General features: G+C 37.0%; 1 protein-coding gene across 4 annotated transcripts in view; it reads right to left on the bottom strand.

Moving 5' to 3' along the window:
- AKAP10 (A-kinase anchoring protein 10) overlaps positions 1-22,609 on the bottom strand; it is a 124,670-nt gene that overhangs the window by 83,757 nt on the left and 18,304 nt on the right. For 3 of the 4 annotated variants that reach the window (XM_004380979.2, XM_023735521.1, XM_023735523.1), the window contains exons 2-4: positions 17,875-17,922; positions 13,522-13,704; positions 2,265-2,807 (exon numbers count right to left, since the gene is read on the bottom strand). In XM_004380979.2, the coding sequence (XP_004381036.1) occupies positions 2,265-2,807; positions 13,522-13,704; positions 17,875-17,922 (774 nt within the window). The remainder of the gene's footprint in view (positions 1-2,264; positions 2,808-13,521; positions 13,705-17,874; positions 17,923-22,609) is intronic. The other variant, XM_023735522.1, reaches the window with a different exon arrangement.

Below are 22,609 nucleotides of genomic sequence, written 5' to 3'. Positions count from 1 at the left end.
ATGTTTTGGGTCAGGCACACCTTAGTCCTCAAAGTGACATCTTTGCTTTTTAACACTTTAAAGAGGTCTTTTGCAGCAGATTTGCCCAATGCAATACGTCATTAGATTATATAACAGACATATACGTATATAATAGATATATGAATAGCCAAAACAATTTTTAAAAATCAACTTGGAACACTCACACTATCCAATTTTAAGATTTACTATAAAACTACAATAATCAAGACAGTGTGGTAATGATGAAGGAATACGCACATACATCAGTGGAAAAGAACAGAGAGTTCAGAAATAGACCTATACAGATACGGTCATGGTGCAAAGGCAATTCAATGGAGTAAGGATAGTCTACTTAACAAATGGTGTTGTGGGGGCGGGGGTGGGATGGAGGAGGGAGGAACCTTGACCTAACCCTTCTACCTTATGCAATAGTAACTCAAAATAGATCAAATATCTAAACTGTAAAACCATACACTTTTAAAAGAAAACAGGATAAAATCCTCATGACCTATGACTAGGCAAACAGCTCTTAGGTATGACTCTGAAAGCAAATACAGGAAAAAAGTTGATAAACTAGACTTCATCAAGCAAGTCCTTTTGCTCTGTGAAACACTGTTAAAGAGAATGAAAAGGCAAGCTGTGAACCAAGAGAAAACATTTGCAAACCACATAGCCAATAAAGGGAGTATATCTAGAATACAGAAAGAACTCTCAAAATTCAGTAAGAAAACAGAAAACCCAATAATATGGGGAAAAGATTTGAACACATCACCAAAAATGATATACAAATAGGAAATACACACAAGAAAAAATATCCAACATCATTAGCCATTAGGAAATGTAAAGTAAAACCATAATGAGATACCACTACACATCTGCTAGAAGGGCTGAAAAAACAAACAACAAACTGACTATATCAAGTGCTGGTAAGGAAGTGAAGCAACTGGGGCACTCATATATTGCTGGTGGAAATGCAAAATGATACAGTCTGTCTACAAAACAGTCTAGCAGTTTCTTATACAATTAAACAACACTTTATATTCCAGAGTAAGAAGTAAAAATTTATGTCCACACAAAAATGTATACACAATGTTTATAGCAGATTTATTCATAACTACCAACAATTGGAAACAACCCAAATATCCTTCAACAGGTGAACAGATAAACTGTGGTACATCCATACAATGAAATACTCCTTCACAATAAAGAGGAATGAACTATTGATATAAAAACATGGATGAATTTCAAAGCCATTATGCTGGAGCCCTGATTAAACACCCAAGGCCCAAACAGGGTAGAAGATTAGATTAGACCATGCCGAAAGCCAGAACACCAAGGGAAACACCTTGGTGGGTGAATTAAGGTGGTGGGGAGCGGGGAAGACCTCTTGGAGTCAACAGTGTTCTGATGCCAGAGAGAAAAATCTCATTTGACAATTTCTGATCACAAGCCTGTACTTACACGGTTTAGGGCCTGAAAAATCCAAGACAAAAATTTACTTTCAAATGTCCCCAGGTGCATGACAAAAGCATATGTAAATATACTCTAGAATAAACCAATTTAAACACAGCCCTCAAAAAATTCCCACTAAAAATAGTCCTAGAAACATACGTTAACTGTCAAAAATTACTAAAATCACAAGCCACTGAGAGTGTGAATCTGCAGAAACAAAGAAATGCAGAATCAGATCCACAAAAACTGTAGACTGGAATTATCAGATAATGAATATATGTTTAATAAATTTTAAAAAAAGATTAAAAGATGAGTGGGATGAAAGGATAAAGAAATAAGAAACTGAAAAATGAGGCAAATTTGAAAAAAAAATTTCTAGAAACAAAAAACTCAGTAACTTTAAGATAAAAATAACATGAATAGCACTTAGCACAGAATTCAATAAATGCCACCTATTAGGAATTTTAAAACATTAAAAAATTTTATCTGCAAAGTACAGTAAAATAGTAATAAAACTGAGATGAAGATAGGGCTGAAATAAGCCTATCTGAATAATGGTTTGATTTCAATATCTCTGGTAGGACACTTGACCCTTCTTCATTTGTTAATTCAGCTAGAAACTACTCTAGGTATCCCTTCTGTTCCTTTTTCCACTCCATTCTTCAAATCCTCCCAAATTTGCAAGCGGTTGTGGGAGGAAAAAAAACTATTTTGATCCGTTTATTCCCCATATCAAGTTCTGCTTTGTGAATTAATCAAAATAAAAAGAAGAAGAAGAAAGAAAAGGATAGAGAACAAAGTCACATACTTACTTTTCATTAGTTTTCCTGATAATTCACTTAGTGGACTATTTCTACTAGCTACTATAAGTTTGGAGGATTCTTGGTTTTCCATGGAATCTTGATAAGTTCCTTTGGTCATTTCAAGATGGAGAGGATGGACATCTTCACATTCCCGGGAAAGCAGCAAGTGATTCTGAGTGTTGTTAGTTCTATTATTCAGGTCAGTTCTTTCCGATTGAGTCATAAGCAATTGGGCTGAGCCAGAATCCTCCAATCTCTTGTCAAGAGACTCAGTTACAAAAGATGTTGTGGTTTCATTCTTTTTAGTTGGAGACACAGGCTCAGCCAATGAGCTCTGCTTCACCGTATTCAGACTGTGTGCTCTTATACGGGACCAAGTTGTAGAGTAAAAACTTTCGGCCTCTAACCAGAATTTAACCAAATGCTCCATTCTACGAAGTTCCATGAATTGAATGAAATAAGGGAGGACGACAGTGTCATGCAAGACTTGTTCAAGGGTCTTTGAGAGACTTGATTTAGTCTCTTGAGTCTGGTAGTCCAGACAAGATCTACCTAAAAGACAGAAGCAAAAGAATTAGCAGTACAGTAACAAATAATTTAAGATTGACACATTAGTCAGTCACCTTTCTAGCAACAGTGTACCACAGGTCTTGAATAAAGTTTACTTCCTAGCAATCTAAATTAAGAATTAGAAATACTATGGATATGGTTTTTAAACAAAGCAAGGAAAGACCTGTTCAATAATTATTTAAATAATTAAAAGCTAATCTTTATTGCTCAATTAATCCTCATCTCTCTTTTAATGGCAATTCAGACCATGTAAATTCTTAAGGGGGGGGAAAAAAAAAAAAACTATGATCATTAGTCCCAAAGAAAGAAAAAAGGCCAACAGACACATTAAAAAAAAATTCAACCTCATTAAAAATCCCAGAAAAGCAACTTAACACAAGATACACAGTTTGCTGTCAAATTGTAAGACTTTTTTTTTTGAAAAATAAAACCAAGCACTGGTTAAAATGACAAACTTTTTGTTATATATATTTTACCACTATAAAATTATTTTTAAAGACACTCATGTAGATTGCCAAGGCTTTGCTGTCTCTTACCGAATACTTCTCCAAAAAGGTTTGGCCAATTTACATTCTCATCACCAGTGGGTGTTGCCTGTTTTCCTACTCTCTGGTGACAGAGGAATGGGGAAATACTGCTGAAGAGGTACTTATTTTTTTTTGGAGAGGCGAAAAACTTTTAGAAGTAGATAGAGTGATGTTGCACATGAGGAATGTAATGTTACTGAACTGTTCACTTAAAAATGGTTAAAATGACAAACTGGTAATTTGACATTACATTCCCCATGTTGTGCAACATCACCTCTATCTACAGCAGAAATAAGTGAAATAGAAAATATAAAAACAATGCAGAGACTCAATGAAACCAAAAGTTGTTTCTTTGAGAAGATAAATAAAACTGAGAAACCTTTAGCTAGACTGACAAGGGAAAAAAATAAAACGAGAGAGAGAGAAGATACAAACAATGAAAATCAGAAATAAAAGTGGAAACGTAACTATCAACCCTACGAAAATGAAGAAGGATTATAAGAGAATACTATGAACAACTGCAACAAACTGGATAACCTAGATGAAATGGATGAATTCCTACAAACACACAAACTACCTAAAGAGACCCATAACAAGTGAAAAGATCAAGTCAGTAATCGAAAACCTCCACAAAGAAAAATCCAGGACCAGGCAATTTCGCTGAGGAATTCTACCAAAGATTTTAGGAAGAATTAGCACCAATTCTTCTCAAATTCTTAGAAACAGAAGAAAAGGGAACACTGACTAACTCATTTTCCCCGATACCAAATCCAGATAAAGATACCATGAGAAAAGAAAACTGCAGACCAATATCCCCTATGAACAGAGGTGTAAAAATTCTCAACAAAATACCAGCAAAGTGAATCCAACAGCATGTTAAAAGACCTATACAGGCAGTCCCCATGTGACCAACATCTGATTTACATACTACCTGTTATGAACCAACCCCTGTAAAGCCTATTATATTAAAAATTCAAGGTACATACAAAAGTTCATATTAAACAGGCGCTACTTTGTGACGCATCAAAACATTATTACCATGTATTATTATGTTAAACATGTTTTAGTGTACCTGGAAGTGTTTCTTTAATATTTTTTTAATGCACAGAAAGACACACTATATACCACATACTAAGACAAACACTTGACTAACTGACGTTAGATACGAACCGTACCTAACTGTTCCGACTTATGTACAAGTTGAGCTTAAAGACAGATTTGGGAACGAAACCCGTTCGTAAACTGGGGGCTGCCTGTACACCATGACGAAGTGGGATTTATCTTAGAAACACAAAGGTAGTTTAACATAAGAAAATTAGCCATGTAATACACACATTGTTAAAACGAACGGATAAGAACATGATCATCTCAGTTGATACAACGAGAGCATCCTTTCATGATAAAAACACTCAAGAAAATAGATTAGGAGGGAAATTCCTCAATATGATAAAGGGCATTTATGAAAAACCCCATGCCTAACATCATACTCGATGGTGAAAGACGGAAAGCTTTTTCCCTAAGATCAGGAACAAGATCAGGATGTTGCTTTTACTACTGCTATCAAAATTGTACTGGAAGTTCTAGTCAGAGCAGTTAGGTAAGAAAAAGAAATAAAAGGCATCCAAATTAGAAAGGAAAAGAATTAAAACTATATTTGCATATAACATGATTTTGCATATGGAAAGTTCCAAATAATCGATAGGGAAGCTATTAGAGTAATACATGAATTCAGCAGTATCACAGGGCATCACACAAAATTCATTTGTGTTTCTATACACCAGCAATGAGCAAACTGAAAGGGAAAATAAAAAAGCAGTTCCATTTACAATAGCATCTAAAAGAATAAAATACCTAGAAATAAATTTAATCAGGGAGGTGACAACTTATACACTGAAAAGTATAAAACAGTACTGAAAGAAATTAAAGAAGACCTAAATAAATGGAAAGACATTCTCGGTTCATGGATTGGAAGACTTAATATTGTTAAGCTGTCAATACTACTCAATGCAATCTACAGATTCAGTGCAATTCCTATCAAAATTCCAATAGCCTTTTTTTCAGAAATAGAAAAGCTGATCCTCAAAATCTTATGGAATTGCAAGGCACCCTAAATAGCTAAAGCAATCTTGAAAAAGAAGAACAAAGTAGGAGGACTCACCTCCCAATTTCAAAATATAGTACGCAGCTACAGTAATCAAAAGTGTGGCACAAGGATAAGGATAGACACATAGACCAATGGGATGTAGCTGGCAGTCCAGGAATAAACCTTCATCTATATGACCAACCGACACCCTTAACAAGGGTGTCAAGTCCATTTAATGGGGAAAGAATAGTCTCTCAATACAGTCATGTATCGCTTAATGTCCATGATACATTCTGTGAAATAGGACATTATGCGATTTGGACATTTTGTGAACTCCATATTTTATACAGGCAGTCCTTAGGTTACAAACGTCTGACTTACAGACAACTTGTACCCTTAAGCTCAGACTGCCATAAAGCCCATTAACAATTTGAGTTAAATACATACATGTTTTGTAAAAACGAATGCACGCATTACTTTGTGACGCTCACAAAAACATCGCGTGATTTGGAAGCTGTCTTAGTGATCCAGTGCAGCTCTAACACAAATACCACAAGTTTTAACAGAGAAATTTATTTTCTCACAGTCTAGTAGGCTAGAAGTCCAAATTCATGGCGTCAGCTCCAGCGGAAGGCTTTCTCTCTCTGTCGGCTCTGGAGGAAGGTCCTCGCCATCATCAGTCTTCCCCCGGACTAGGAGCTTCTCTGCACGGGAACCTCGGGTCCAAAGGACACACTCTGCTCCCAGTGCTTCTTTCTTCGTGGTATGAGGTCCCCCCCACTTTCTGCTTGCTTCCCTTTCCTTTTATCTGAGATAAAAGGTGGTGCAGGCCACACCCTAGGGAAACTCCCTTTACATTGGATCAGGGATGTGACCTTAGCAAATATATTATACAATTCCACCCTAATCCTCTTTAACATAAAATTACAATCACAAAATGGAGGACAACCACACAATACTTGGAATCAGGGTCCAGCCAAACCGATATGCACATTTTTTGGGGGGACATAAATTCAATCCACGACAGAAGTGTTTCTTAAGTGTTTTGTCCGCTATGTCCTGTTCTCTGATCAGGACTTCTGAGCTGTATTATAACCTTATGGGACCATGGGCATATGTGCAGTCTGATAGTGTCCGAATAGACATTATGTGTCACATGACTGTAAATGGTATTAGGACAACTGAATCTCCACGTGCAAAAGAATGAGGTTGGACAATTTTCTATTTCATTTATTTCTGCTCTAATCTTTATTTCCTTCTGTCATGGATTGAACTGTGTCCACCAAACATGTGTGCCAACTTGGCTAGTTCTTGATTTCCAGTATTGTAGTGACTGTACACCATTTTGTCATCTGATGTGATTTTCCTATGTGTTGTAAATCTTATCTTTGTAATGTTAATGAGGTAGGATTAACAGTGGTTATGTTAATGAGGCGGGACTCAATCTATAAGATTAGATTGTGTCTTAAATCAATCTCTTGAGATACAAAAGACAGAAGCAAGCAGAGAGACATGGGGATCTCGTAACAACAAGAAAGCACGCTGGGAGCAGAGTGCGTCCTTTGGACCTGGGGTTCCTGCTCCTGAGAAGCTCCTAGACCAGGGGAATATTGATGACAAGGACCTTCCTCTGAGCTGACAGAGAAAGCCTTCTCCTGGAGCTGGAGCCCTGAATTTGGACTTCTGGCCTACTAGACTGTGAGAGAATAAACTTCTGTTTGTTGAAGCCACCCACCTGAGGCATTTCTGTTACAACAATACTAGATAACTAACACACCTTCCTTCTGAAAGCTTTGAGCTTCCTTTGCTCTTTGTTTTCTAGTTCCTCAAGGTGTAAAATTGAGATCTTTCTTCTTTTTTACCATGGGTAGTTACAGCTATAAATTTCTCTCTGTGGACTGATTTTGCTGTATTACATAAGTTTTACTATGCTGTGCTTTCATTTTTCTTTACTGCTGTTATTTTCTTATTTTTCTTCTGCTTTTTACTTCAACCCACTGGTTGTTTAATAGTGTGCTGTTTAATTTCCACGTATTTGTGAAATTTCCAGTTTTCCTTGTTATTGATTCTTAGTTTCATTCCATTGCGGTCAGAGAAGATATTTTGTATGACTTCAGTTTTTAAAACTGAGACTTGTTTTGTGAACTAACATATCGTCTATTCAGAAGAATGATGTCTGTGCACTAGGTAAGAATGTGTATTCTGCTATTACTGGTAGAATGTCATATACATGTCTGTTAAGTCTATTTGGTTTACACTGTTGTTCAAGTCCTCTATTTCCTTTCTGATCTTCTCGAGATGGTCTGTCCATAATTGATAGGGGTATACTGAAGTCTCCAACTATTATTGCAGAACTATTTCTCTCTTTAATCATCAGTGTTTGCCTCATATATTTTGGCTGTTGTTAAGTGTATATAATTGTTGTATCTTCTTGATGAACTGACCCTTTTATCATTATATAATGTCCTTCTTTGTTTCTTGAAACAGTTTTTGGCTTTAAGTCTACTTTATCTGACATTAATGTAGCCACCTAAACTGTCTTTTGGTTACTATTCACATGGAATATTTTCTCCAAACTTTCACTTTCAACCTATGTCTTTGCATCTAAAGTGGGTCTCCTGTAGACAGCATACAGTTGGACCATGTTTGCTTAGCCATTCTCCAATCTCTGCCTTTTGATTGTAGAGTTTAATCCATTTCCATTTAAAGTAATTACTGATACAGAAGGATTTATTTCTGTCATTTTACTATTTGTTTTCTGTGGGCTTATACCATTTTTGCCTTCACCTCCTCCAATACTGCTCTTTTGTGTTTAGCTGATTTTTTGAGGTGAACCACTGTAATTCCCTTCTCATTTGCTTGTGTCTGTGTGTGTGTCTGTGTATAAAAAACAAAAGCTAAGCCCACGGCTGTTGATTTGATTCTGACTCATACCAACCCTATAGGACAGAGCAGAACTGCCCCATAGGGTTTCCAAAGCTGTAAATCTTTTATGCAAGCAGACTGCCCCATCTTTATCCCACGGAGCAGCTGGTGGATTTGAACCTCCAACCTTCTGGTTAGCAGCCAAGTGTTTTAACCACTGCACCATATATACATATATTTAGATATTATATATGTATATATATACGTACTGTAGTTACTATGGGGATTACATTTAACATCCTAAATTTATAACAACCTAGATTAAAACGATACCAACTGAACTTCAATAACATACAAAAACTTTTCTTAAATTGCTCCTCTCCCCTTATGTTACTGTTGTCAGAAACCACATCTTAACACATTGTATAACCAATAACGAACTATAATTATTTTGCATTTATCTTTTAAATCATATGACATAAAAAGTAGTTACAAATCAAAGTTACTGTAAAATTAGCCTTTATATTTACACATGAAAGTATCTTTACTAGAGATCTTTTTTTCATCATAAAGCTTCAAGCTACTGTCTAGTGTCTTTTCATTTCAACCCGAAAGACTGTCTTCAGCATTACTGGTAGGGAAGGTCTCATGGTAACAAACACCCTCAGTTTCTGTTTATCTGGGAATGTCTTATTTTTGCCCTCATTTTTGAAGGGCAGTTTTGCCAGATATAAAATTCTTGGTTGCCAGTTCTTTTCCTCCAGCATTTAAATACGTCATCCCACTGTCTTTAGCCTTCATAGTTTCTGTGGAGAAATCAGTACTAAATCTTACTGAGGCTTTCTTATATGTGACAATTCATTTCTCTCTTGCTGCTTTCAAGATCCTCTCTTTAACTTTAGTATTTGAAAGTTTGATTATAATGTGTCTTAGTGTATATCTCATTGAGTTTAGCCTATGGAGTTTGCTATCTTGGATGTGTAACTTAATGTCTTTCATCAAATTTTGGAAGTTTTCTGCCATTATTTCTTCAAATATTCTTCCTGTTCCTTTCTGCCTCTTTTCCTTCTTGAACTCCTATAATGCATATGTTGGTCTGCTTGATGGTTTTCCACAAGTCCCTTAGGATCTGTTTACTTTTCTTCATTCTTTGTTTACTTTTTGCTCCTCAGATTTGATAATTTCAATTGTCCTACCTTAAAGTTCACTGATTCTTTCTTCTGCCAGCTCAAATCTGCTGTTCAGCCCCTGCAGTGATTTTTAAAATTTCACTTAGTGTATTTTTCAGCTACATAATTTGGCTACATTTTATAATTTTTATCTCTTTATTGATATTCTCATTTTGTTCATGTGTCCATTTCTTGATTTCCTTTAGTTCTTTGTGTTTTTCTTTAGCTCCTTGAGCATATTAATACTGTTGTTTTAATGTCTTTGTGTAGTAAGTCCACCATCTGGGCTTCCCTGGAAGAGCTTCTATCCTTTATTCTTTTCAATGTGCCATCCTTTCCTGTTTCTTTTTATGCCTTGTTTTTTGTTGAAAATGGGATATTTAAATATAATGTGGTGACTCTAAATATCAGTTTTTTTGTCTTCCTCCGTTTTCTGTTTTGTTTTTGCTTTTTTTTAATTGTTGAAGACTGTAGTAGTCCATTTGTTTAGTGACTTCCTCTAATTATTACTGCAGCTGCTCTCCTGAATTTGTGTGGACACTGATGTCTCTGAAGCTTGTGTTCAGCTATTGTTCTGACAAAGATTTCCTTGAATGCCAAGAGGGTGGGAGGTGAAGGGAACCTCCTCCATTCTTTGCAAACTGGCCCTGTATCAGGGCCTTCCATTAACACTCAGCCAGGCGTGCACTGAGCCTATGGATAGCCAAGGTGAAAGCACAGGGTCTTGTCAGATAATTTCTGATGATGCATCTTGCTCTGGACAAGAGTACAGCTTTTTTAATTCCCCCATACACATGATGCTTTTGAAAGCCTTTTTCCAAAAGAAACTCTCTCCCTGACTTCTCCTTCAAGTCTTTATGTGCCTATTCTATGTCCCAATTGAACCCTTTAGTCTCAGGCAGCTACAGGTGGCTACAGCTTTCTGGCATTACTTACTGCCCCTCCACCCTGTATGAGCTCCAAGAAGGCCAACCTGGGATAAGCACCTTAAGTCCTTCAGGCAGCCCCCAGACAGGTTAGAACAGAAACAAAGAGAAATTTGCTAATAAAAGCTGCTCTGTTCCATCTGGAGCAGATACCAGGCTCCCTCTCTGGCAGTGAGGGCCACTGCCACTTTAAGATGGCCACACTAAGTTGGGGAGCAGGTGAGACACAGGTGAGTAAAAAATCAAAGCTTTCCTACCATTTATACTACTTTTTACTTGGTTCAGAACATGCTTAGTTGCTGTAACCTTTTCACTCACTGGTTTCCAGAGTTCTGGCAAAGCTGGTTGTCAGTTTCTGCTTGCCTTTTGTGTGTGTGTGTGTGTGTGTGTCTGTGTGTCTGTGTCTGTGTGTCTGTGTGTGTGTGTCTGTCTGTGTGTGTGTGTGTGTGTGTGTGTTTTGTAGGGTGAAGCAAGCATGCAGCTGCTCATGCCGTCAGCTTGCTCCAAATAAAGGTTTTTCTTAATCCTTTGATATTCAAACCTTTTTGTTGTTGTTGTTGAAGCACTTCATGTGTCCTCATCCTTGCTGATGGTCTTATAGTCAATGCTAACTAGTCCATCTCTGTCAAAACCACTTTCAGAAATTCTGATCTTTTGTAAGACTTACAAGTTTTTTTTTAATTAAATGTTTTATGTTGAGATAATGACAGATTCATATTCAGTTGTAAGAAATAATGCTAAGTGATCCCTGTACCCTTTACTCAGTTGCCTGCAATGGTAACATCTTGCAAAACTATAGTACAATATCACAACCAAAACATTGACACTGATACAGTCTACCAATCTCATTCAGATTTCCCTACTTTTACTTGTTCTGATTTGTATGTGTTTTTTTTGGTGTGTATTTATTTCTATGCAATTTTATCACGTGTAGATTCATATATCCATGACTATAATCAAGATACAGAGCATCTCCAATACAAAGATGCCTCAAATTGCCCTTTTATAGCCACACCTACCTATTCTATTCTCCCCTTTCCATTTGTAATCTTTAGCAAACACTAATTTGTTCTTTGTTTCTATAATTTTGTCTTTTCAAGAATGTTAAACAGTATGTAACTGTTTGGGGTTGGCGTTTTTTCTCTCAATGATTCCCTTGAGGTTCATACAAGTTGATGAATCAATAGTTTGCACATATCAATAGTTTGTTGTATTTTATTGTTAAGTAGTATTGCATGGTATGCTACGACAGTTTGTTAAACCATTCACCTGTTGAAGGACATCTAGTTTTTGGCTATTACAAATAAAGTTGTTATGAATTGTGTGTACATATTTTTGTATAAAGTTTCTAATTCTCTGGGATAGATTCCCAAGAGTGCTGGGTCATAAGATAATTGCTCACTTAACTTTATAAGAAACTGCCTACCTGTTTTCTAGAGTGGCTGTATTATTTCACATTATCATAATATGCAATATATGAATATTCCAGTAAAACTTGCAATTTTACTTTGTGAACAATACACATTTTGGTTGCAGTCTTTGCTGAGAATAGCCCACAAAGACTGACACCTTGGCTTTGGATATATACTAATGTTAAACAGAGAGAGATGTCAAAAGAGGGGCTAAGCCCTGAGATAATCTTTAAACCTTAAACCAAAAATATCTCCTGAAGTCTTCGTTAAACCAAACAATAGTTTAGCTTAAGTAGTAAAGAATGTCTGCCTTCAACACTGTGCTCTTTTTAAGAACTGTTTATATGGGATCAAACTGATAACAGTGAATCAAAAGATTAGATAGGACACTTCAGGAGTAGCAAATTTATATTAATGGGAGAGGAAAAGGAGGGTGGGAATGGTTGCACAACTTGAAGAATGTAATCAATGTCACCAAAGTGTACATGTAGAAACTGTTGAACTGTATGTATGTCTCGTTTTATGTATTCTCAAAAACAACAAAAAAATAAGATACATTAAAAAAAGGAGGAATTGATTTTATTAGAAGTCGATTCATTAATAATTTTTTTTTATTTTATGACAAAATGACATGTAATTTTATTTGTGAAGAAGTCTGAGTAATACTCAGAAAACAAGGATCTCCTACATATCTTTTCTTTGTTGGGGGCGTGGTAGGCATTATCTTAACGTAACAGGGATCCTACTATACATATTACTATGGGGTTTTGGTTTTTTTTTTTTTAACTTAACATGTCTTGGACATTTCCCCCATGTCTTCCTCAGATTTTTAACTGGCTAAGCAGTATTTCAGACTATGAGTACACCACAATTTGAGTATTTCTCTACTAAAAACCTTTTGCAGTTGAGTTAATTCCAACTCACAGTGACCCTACAGGACAGAGCAGAACTGCCTCATAGGGCTTCCAAGGCTGTAATCTTTATGAAAGCAGACTGCCACATCTTTCACCCATGGAGCAGCTGGTGTGCTTGAATCGCTGACCTTTTAGTTAGCAGCTGAGAGCTTAACCACTGTACCACCAGGGCTCTTTACTTTTCTATTAAGAGATATATGTTGTTACTTTTTTTTGCTATCACAAACACTACTGCAATGAATAGCCTTATAAATATTTGTACATACATCTTTGTGCATTTATGATGGCATAACTGAGGGCTAGATTTTAGAAATACATGTGCTGCCTAAAACGGTATGCATATTTTATATTTTGATAAATACTTCCAAACTAACTTCCAAAAAGCCTTCACCAATTTACACTTCCACTAAGTGGGATCAGCCATTTTCCTGAATCTTCAATAACATTCAAATTATCAAACTTTAAACATTTGCTAATAATAGGGGAACACTAACATTGTTTAAATTTGCATTTCCCTGAGTATTAGTAAAGCGAAGCATTTCTGTCATATATTTCATAGCTATATATATTTCTTCTTTTGGAAATGATCCATTTTTCTATTGGGCATGCTTTATATTTTGTAGTTACAGGAACAAAACACAGTGCTACCAATTAAATATGTGTAGCTGTTCTTTTAGTTTAAATATATTTCTTTCAAAGCTCCTTCAAATTATACAGTTCAGTATACTATGGAAAGAGTTTCACATATTGCACACAAATCCTTCCCCGTTGGAAGATAATGAGAAGTGATAGTCACTTACCAAGGTCACCAAAATGAGCAGCCTCCATGTGGCTTGGCTGCTTCTGAAGTGTTGCTGTCCTGCTGCTTGAGAAGGAGTCCATGTTGGCAGAAATGGCATTGATTGCAACATGACTTGGTCCTGCAGCCTCTAGCAAGGCATGATTTTTAGTGCTTTTTTGTGGGGAATGTACAGATATTGAAGCTATAATTTTTTTAAAAAATGTTAAAAATTAAACACAATTAGAGAGCTTAAGAGAACTTTAAAAATTATGTTTGTAACACTTCTATTAAATCAGCACATTCAACAAAAAAATACTTAACAGGAAAGGTAACTTAATCAAGCAGCAGACGATTGGAATGAAATCTCTAATACTACAATTCTCGGAATACTGTGCCAAAAATAGAACTTAGAGAGAGCTTTCTCTGAGACCTTTTTCTACTGAAGATAGAAGAAAGTACTAAAAGCCAGGAAACATTCTGAAATATGTTTTAATTTTCAATTGCTTAATCTTTGCTTGCATCAGGAGCAAAACTAAAATTGCAGAGCAAATGCTCGTGGAAAAAAGCTAGAAAATAGTCTTCAGAATACTTATTTTATTGAGTAACAAAATTTCTCAGTCTAATAAAAAAAATTTATGATCAAAGCTCAAGCTGCTTAATGATAACCCGTTGCAGCTGAGCCGATTCCAACTCATAGCGACCCTATACGACAGAGTAGAACTGCCCCACAGGGTTTCCAAGCAGGGGCTGGCAGATTCGAACTACAAACCTTTCTTTCAGCTGGCTGCCAAGCTCTTAATCATTTAAATTAAAAAAATATTTTCTTTAGTAGTCTGAAAAAATAATACTATCATCCTTTTTACTTTAAAAAAGACGTTAGTTACTAATGATATTAACTGGAAGTAATCAACTCAATATTAGAATACTGTCAAAGAAACCCTATAAACTTCTCAATACAGCTGAATTAGAATTCTACCTATCCTAATTATTCCACACAAACATCAGTGTCTCTTATTAAAGGTTTTTTTCCCCAAAGTTCTGCTTTAGTATATTACTATGTCAGGAAGGAGAAATGATACAGATTATTTAGCATTCCACACACTTAAGATAAATACTCTTAGATAACTAAATTTGTATCTACTACACCACTTATTTTAATTGATCAGTTAACAGATACGTGCTCTCAATCTCAGCAAATAGTGGCCAGATAAAAAATCTTAGTTGGTAATATTTCTTATAAAGAATACATAGTACTATAATTCAGTCTATCGTTCTTTGAGATGTCCTTAAAGGATAAAGCAGGTAAGAATGTGATTATCCACACCTGTTTTCAGGTACAGACATTGCCAGGTTACTAATGTCTGACTTAGGGTCAACTTGTACTTGACCTTTAATGTTATGTACATTTGACCTCACTTTGAAAGGACTGAACCAACCCCTACTGGCAACAAATTTTTCATCACAATTACCTTCACTTGCTGCAAATGCAGCTTTTAAATTACAGAAAAGGCTTCCAGCCTTTTGTTGCACTGAAGTACACAATAAAGCTAAATAAGAACTGCATGCACCTGTTCTGACTTACCTATAAATTTGACTTACAGACACAGTTAGGAACGGACGTCGTTTGTAACACAGGGACTGCCTGAATCTAAATTTACCAGTCATTCAATAAGAGTTGGAGGAATTATGGAGAGTAAATGTCTTCAAATTATTTTTGTCAATTTTAGAAGGAAGTCTTGTTTTGTTCATATTTTTGTTTTTATTTTCATGATAAATTGAAGAGAATAAAATAATTTTAGCAAGTTGACAATAATAGCTAATTTTCTTGTAAAAACAAGTTACAGACAACATTCCATAGGAACAGTGTAAGACTTTCTGCCTAAATAACTGTTTCTTAATTAGATGCATAAGATAATGTAAAATGTTACTAAATGTAAAATGTTACTAATTCATTTCGCAAGGCTTTTTTCTCCCCCCTCTTCTCTGTTTGAACTAGCAACTTTTTTTACCTGCTCCTTCCTGATAGTCTTTCCTTGGTCTCCATGATACTACACGCTCCTTAATTTCCTCTTCTATCTGTTCCTCTCTGTCATTCTTTAGTACACATTTAGTAAAGGCTCTGCAGCTTGAATCCACCAGTTGCTCCTTAGAAACCCTATGGAGCAGTTCTACTCTGTCCTATAGGGTTGCTGAGTCAGAATTGACTCGACGGCAACGGGGTTTTTTAGTGTCGCATATAGTCTCCTTTCTTGACTCTTCTTCTTCCTAAGGTTTTCTGTTCTCTTATTCTTTATGTTTGAAAGCACATTTATTCTTAAACCTTCGATTATTACGAGAGCAACAGTTTTCAAATTTTTTTCAGCTGTAAGCTCCTTCTTTCCCCCCCCAAAAAGTCGTAAGTGACACCCTGCAATGTCTGTAAAATAGAAAAAACCAGAGCTAACTGTGGCTGACTTCAGGGGAAAGTCTCATTTACTCCCTTGACCCGGGCCCTCTGTGCAACAGCTCCTAGGGCGCACCTCAGGGAAATGGAACATGGGTGGAAAACAGTCAACCTGTATCTCAGACTTGTCCTTTGACCTGGGCTTCTGTCTTGTAACTCTAATTATTTACTACTAGGCATTCCCACTTTGATTTTTACCGTATTAAGCCCACTTTGTTCAAATATCAAACTTATCAAATCTTTCAAACTAAGTCCCCTTCTCAGTTTCCTGTTTCTGTTCAATTGACCAGTCTCCAAAGTTCAACATCTTGATCCCATTCTTTTTCACTGTATCTGCTTACTTGCCAAGATCTGTTTTTCTCTCAAAATGTTTAAACACCTACTTATCTGTTTATTTTCAACACCACATCCTCAGCATAGGTCTTTCTCTACTGCAATAAAAGAACTTTTACAATCTTCATCCTGCACAACTCTTTCAGACTAACCTTTCATAAATATCATATTTATAAAATCAATATCCTGCTCAAAAGCCTAAAATGGCCCCGTTTTGTCTGTCTCAACTGTCTTTTCTGGTCTTTAAGACTCTCCATAATCTGATCTCAATCTATCTGTAAAAATTTCCCTTTACTTGTCTGAAGGGCCCTGTGTCCAATATACCTAAAAAAAAACCAGAAAACAAAAAACCCAAACCCACTGCCATTGAGTCAATTCTGACTCACAGTAACCTTCTAGGACAGAGCAGAACTGTCTCTCCAAGGAGCGGCTGGTGGATTCGAACTGCCAACTTTTTGGTTAACAGCTGAACACTTAACCACTGCTCCATCAGGGCTCCTATATACACACATAGAAATAAGAAGCTGGACTGACAGGGAGAAAAGAGAAAGAAAGAATTTCCTCTTTCATTCAAATCCTTCAACTTTTAGTAGGTTTCATTTACATGAAGGCTTCCCTAAACTTCAGAAATCATTTGCTGATCTCAAATTCCTCTGAACATCTTGCAATATTTCACTTAATTTAACTAAGTGAACATATTTGAGGGCTTACTATCTTAAAACTATATAATAGCTACTACTTAAGTATCTACTATGTATTAGGCACTGTATTGGTTTCTTAACACATACACGTCTTTTCTCTGGTGTATTATTTCATTTATCTCTCACAACAACCCTGCAAGATCAGTATTTTGCTCATTTTAGAGACGAGGAAACAAATGGAAAGAAATTAAATACTTTGGCCTGGGTCAAAGACCTAGTAGAGAGTAGAGTCAAGACTTCAACCTAGGTCTGCCAGACTCTAAAAACTCACTTTATTACCTTGGTTAAAAACTCAGAATCTAGAATTACTGTGTAGATAAAGTAACACATGTAAGATGCATGTCTCAAAAGTACCTGCCACGTAACATATCAAAACTAAACATACAATTTCCTAGCTTGGTTCTTCCACCAGTCACACAATTAGACAAGCCAGAAGAGTAGTTATCATCCTTAATATCACCCTCGTTCTCCCACCTCATAGTTAATCCATAACAAAGTCCTATCCATTCTACCTCCTATATTAATTCCAATTCCATCCAGAGCTCCTTGTTTCCAGCACTATCAATCAAAGGCTGCTTAATTAAGAGAATTCTTGCTTTTCTGATTTTTAAAATAAAGCCAGCCAACTGCTTTTAGGGAATGATCAAATGTGTGATTAATAAGGAGGACAATGGTTCACTGTAATCACTAGGAGAGTCAACAAATGCTTAGTAACAGCCTATCTGTGCTAGATGTAGAAGAAAATTAGGGAAGAAAGCAGGAAATAAGTCACAATCATAAATAACTGTAAAACAACACAGAAATGATTAAGGCCAAAAGGAGATGATAACAGGATTAAAGAACTTATATGCAAAGCAAATCACTTTTCAATACAATGGAAGGCTGATAAACTTACCTTTAATTGACCTGATATCTGAGGTCTTCTCTTGTTCTTTGCCTTTCACTACAAGAAAAAGAACATCATGACCAACTTGTGCAGTCAAACAGATCCTATACATTTTAGAAATATAATAAAATTATAACAAATGAGAATATAAAGTTCTACAAAGCACCTAAAACTGAAAAAAAGGGGGAAAAAAAAATTGCCCTCGAGTCAATTCCAACTCAACGATGCCACGTGTTACAAAGTAAAACTGCTCCATACGGTTTTCTTGGCTATAATCTTATGGAAGCAGATCACCAGGCCTTTCTTCTGTGGTGCTGCTGGGTGGGTTTGAACCACCAACCTTTGGGTTAGTAATCACACACAAACTGTTTGCACCACCCAGAGACTTGTATAAAGTACTTGTCGTGTGCCGCTGAGGCAATTCAGACTCATAGCAACTCTATAGGCCAGAGTCGAACTCCCCCATGGAGTTTCCTAGACTGTAAATCTTTACAGTAGATCACCAGGTCTTTTCCTCCATGGAGCAGCTGGTGGGTTCAAACTGCTGCTGACCTTTTAGTTAGTAGCTGAGCGCTTAACCACTGTGCCACCAGGGCTCCTTGATAAAGTACCAAGGGTGGACTATTTGCCTTGAAGGGCAATCAGTTGTCAGGGAAGGTCTCTAGGGAAGTAATCTTAGAACAGCACTCAGTTAAAAAGCATTTAAGGTACTTATGGAGAAACAATGTGGCCTAACAGTTAAGAGTTTGTGTGTTCTGGAGGCAGGGCCAAGATGGTGGAACAAGCAGACACTTCCTGTGGTCCCTCTTACAACAAAAACCAAAAAAACAAGTGAATCGATTATATAGAACAATTTAGGAGCCCTAGAACATCAAAGACAAAGGTGAGGAATCTGGACTGAACAGCAGGGGGAGAGAGAGACAATTCAGAGGAAGCGAAGAAGTGCCAGACCTGACCTAGCTGGCACTGTGCAGGCTGGAATGTTGGGCGCACAAGGGCTGAGGCAAGCAGTGGTGCTCCGGATGTGTTTTTACCATACCGGGAGAAACCGAGCAGGGGAGAGTCTGCACAAGCCTCTGGAGCCACGGGGAAGCGGCACTGGATCTGCGAGAGTTAAGTGCAAGCATCTAACCTACAGCACGGGATCAAAATAACCGTACCTCATCTGGGAAGTACTCTCTTCCCCTCACCCGCACCCTCCCTGCTCTGCTCCAGTACAGCGGAGTTCAGCTGTTGCCACACCCGCTGGGCTGGAAGTGGGACACCTCATGCCTAGCCAGTCTCCAGGCTTTGGGGAAGGAACAAATAAATGAAAAAGGAAACCACCACCTCCCTTAAGCTGGGCCCTCATGGCTGATTGCGTCCAAGCCAGTCATCCGGCTTTAAAAAGTTAGCACGCTCTCTAAGCCAGGAACTCAGGGCAGCCACTGCCCCTTTGCCTAGGCACAGGCATAAGAAGCCCATGGACTTCGAATGCCTTTCAGCCCTGCATAGACCTGTGTGGGCCCATTCAACAGCATAAGCCCTCATTACCATAGTACAACTGGGTATATACCTGAAGCCTATTCTCAACTGCACAGCTAACAACGAGGAGTAGCAGATACAAGATATTTGACACTACCCTGCCCATTAAGCAGGGTCCTATCCACCCACATCAAGGGCCTGAGGACCGGAAGCGTCGCTCACTATGACTAGCCACCCATGACGGGTCCGAAAATAAGTGGCGTCTCCCAATACTCAAAGCAACAGCACTGGGAGTCCCAAGTTCGGCTGTAAAACCCACCCACCTACATGTTCTAGGTGACAGGGACACACCTTCCAACTAAGCACTCAGGGGCAGCTGTTAGTCCCCTACCTTGGTCACCACATAACCCCCTACTGCAGCGAGATACCTGTGCCTGCTCCAATCACCCCTATGTAGCACTACTCATCTAGGATGGCAGGTGACAGCCTGCACCACACACTCAGTGACCGACAACCTGTATAACTGAGCTGAATCCACATGAGAAGAGTAAACGGACTCCTAGGCTCACATACCTAGTAGCAGCTCTAACTACTTGGTGACAGGACATTAGAGCTTTAAAAATGTCAATAATCAAAGTGGCTCACACGCCCAGCTATTTGGGCATATCAAATCAAAACAAAACAAAAGCTAGGATGCAATAAGCAAACATACAATAAATAAATATAATAACTTATTGATGGCTCAGAGACTACAATCAATATCAAATCACATAAAGAGGCTCCAGCAAGCGACTAAAACAAAGAGCCAGGAAACCTCCCGGAGGAAGATAAGGTCTTGGAATTACCAGAGGTAGAATTCAAAAGATTAACATACAGAGCTCTTCAAAATATCAGGAAGGAGATCAGGCAAAATGCAGACCAAGGCAAAGAACACACAGACAAAACAAAAGAGGAATTTAGGAAGGCTATACGAGAGCAAAATGACAAATTTAACAGGCTGCTAGAATCCAGAGAGATAGCAAATAGAAATCCAAAAGATTAACAATAAAATTTCAGAATCAGACAACTCAAAAGGAAGTCACAGGAGCAGAATTGAGGCAATGGAAGAAAGAATTAGTGAAACTGAAGATAAAGCACTTGACATCAATTTATTTCAGGAAAAATAACATAAAAGAATTCTTAAAAAATGAAAAAACCCTAAGAATTCTGTGGGACTCTATCAAGAGGAATAACCTATGAGTGATTGGAATACCAGAAAGGGGGGGAATAACAGAACATACAGAGGGAATTGTTGAAGATTTTTTGGCAGAAAACTTCCCTGATATCATGAAAGATAGAAAACATCTATCCAAGAAGCTCATCGAACCCCACATTGACTAGATCCCAAAAGAAAGTCACCAAGACACGTTATAATCAAACTTGCCAAAACCAGGGATAAAGAGAGAATTTTAAGAGCAGCTGTGAATAAACGAAAACTCACCTATAAAGGAGAGTCAATAAAACTAAGCTCTGACAACTCAGCAGAAACCATGAAGGCAAGAAAGCAACGTGATGACATATATAAAGCCTTGAAGGAAAAAAACTACCAGCCAAGAATTATATATCCAGCAAAACTGTCTCTCAAATATGAAGGTGAAATTAGGGCATTTCCAAATAAACAGAAGTTAAGGGAATTTGTAAAAACCAAACCAAAATTACAAGAAATACTAAAGGGAGTTCTCCAGTTAGAGAATCAATTATATCAGATAACGACCCAAGACTAGAACACAGGATAGAACAACCAGGTATCACCCCAGATAGGAAAGTCACAAAAATAAGTCAAAGCTAAAACACTGAAAATAGGGAAACAGAGATGTCAATATGTAAAACATAACAACATAAAACAAAAAACAGGGACTAAAAAACTTAGCCAAAGATTTTTCAAATGGAGAGGAAGACAAGGCAATATAAAGAAATAAAAGACTGGCTTAAACTTAGAAAAATAGGGAAAAATATTAAGGTAACCACAAAGGAAGCTAACAATCCTATACATCAAAATAAAAAACAGAAAAAACATAAAGACTCAGCAAATACAAAATCAACAGCAATGAAAAAGATAAAAAGAAAATAAATAAAGAAAAATGACTCAGCACAGAAAATTAAGTGGAACAAAGAAACCGTCAACACCACACAAAAAAAATACATCAAAATGACAACACTAAACTCACACCTTTCAATAACTACACTAAATGGAAATGGGCTAAATGCACTAATAAAGAGACAGAGAGTGGCAGATATTTAAAAAACACGATCCGTCTAAATGCTGCCTACAAGAGACACATCTTAGACTCAAAGACACAAACAAACTAAAACTCAACCGGTGGAAAAAAACATATCAAGCAAGCAACACTCAAAAAAGAGCAGAAGTGGCAATATTAATCTCTGACAAAATAGACTTTAAAGTCAAATCCACCACAAAGGATAACGAAGGACACTATATAATGATTAAAAAGTCAATACACCAGGAGGATATAACCATAATGAGTATTTATGCACCCAACGGCAGGGCTCCAAAATACATAAAGCCAACTCTAACGGTATTGAAAAGAGAAACAGACAGCTCCACGATAATAGTAGGACACTTAAACACACTACTTTCAGTAAAGGACAGAACATCCAGGAAGAAGCTCAATGAAGACACGGAAGATCTAAATGCCACATTCAATCAACTTGATCTCATAAACATATACAGAACACTCCACCCAACAGCATCCAAGTATACTTTCTTTTCCAACGCACATGGAGTTCTCCACAATAGACCACATATTAGGCCACAAAACAAGCCTTAACAGAATCCAAAACACAGAAATATTACAACGCATCTTTTCTGACCATAAAGCCTTAAAGTAGAAATCAATAACAGAAAAACTAAGGTAAAAAAAATCAAATACATGGAAACTGAACAACACCTAGCTCAAAAAATACTGGCTTACAGAAAAAATTAAGGACAGAATAAAATAATTCATAGAATCAAATGAGAATGAAAATACATCCTACCAGAACCTTTGGGACACAGCAAAAGGAGTGCTCAGAGATCAATTTATAGCAACAAATGCATACATCCAAAAAGAAGAAAGCGCCAAAAATCAAAACTTAACCCTACAACTCGAATAGAAGGAGCAGTAAAAGAAGCCCAGGGGCACCGGAAGAAAGGAAATAATAAAAATTACAGCAGAGATAAATGAACTAGAGAAGATAAATGAAATAGAGAACAGAAAAACAATTATGAACGGGTCAACAA

This window comes from Trichechus manatus, unplaced genomic scaffold, assembly GCF_000243295.1.
Source record: "Trichechus manatus latirostris isolate Lorelei unplaced genomic scaffold, TriManLat1.0 scaffold00080, whole genome shotgun sequence".
NCBI lineage: Eukaryota > Metazoa > Chordata > Mammalia > Sirenia > Trichechidae > Trichechus > Trichechus manatus.
The sequence above is the reverse complement of the archived record's forward strand: the minus strand, read 5'-3'. Positions and strand labels throughout refer to the sequence as shown.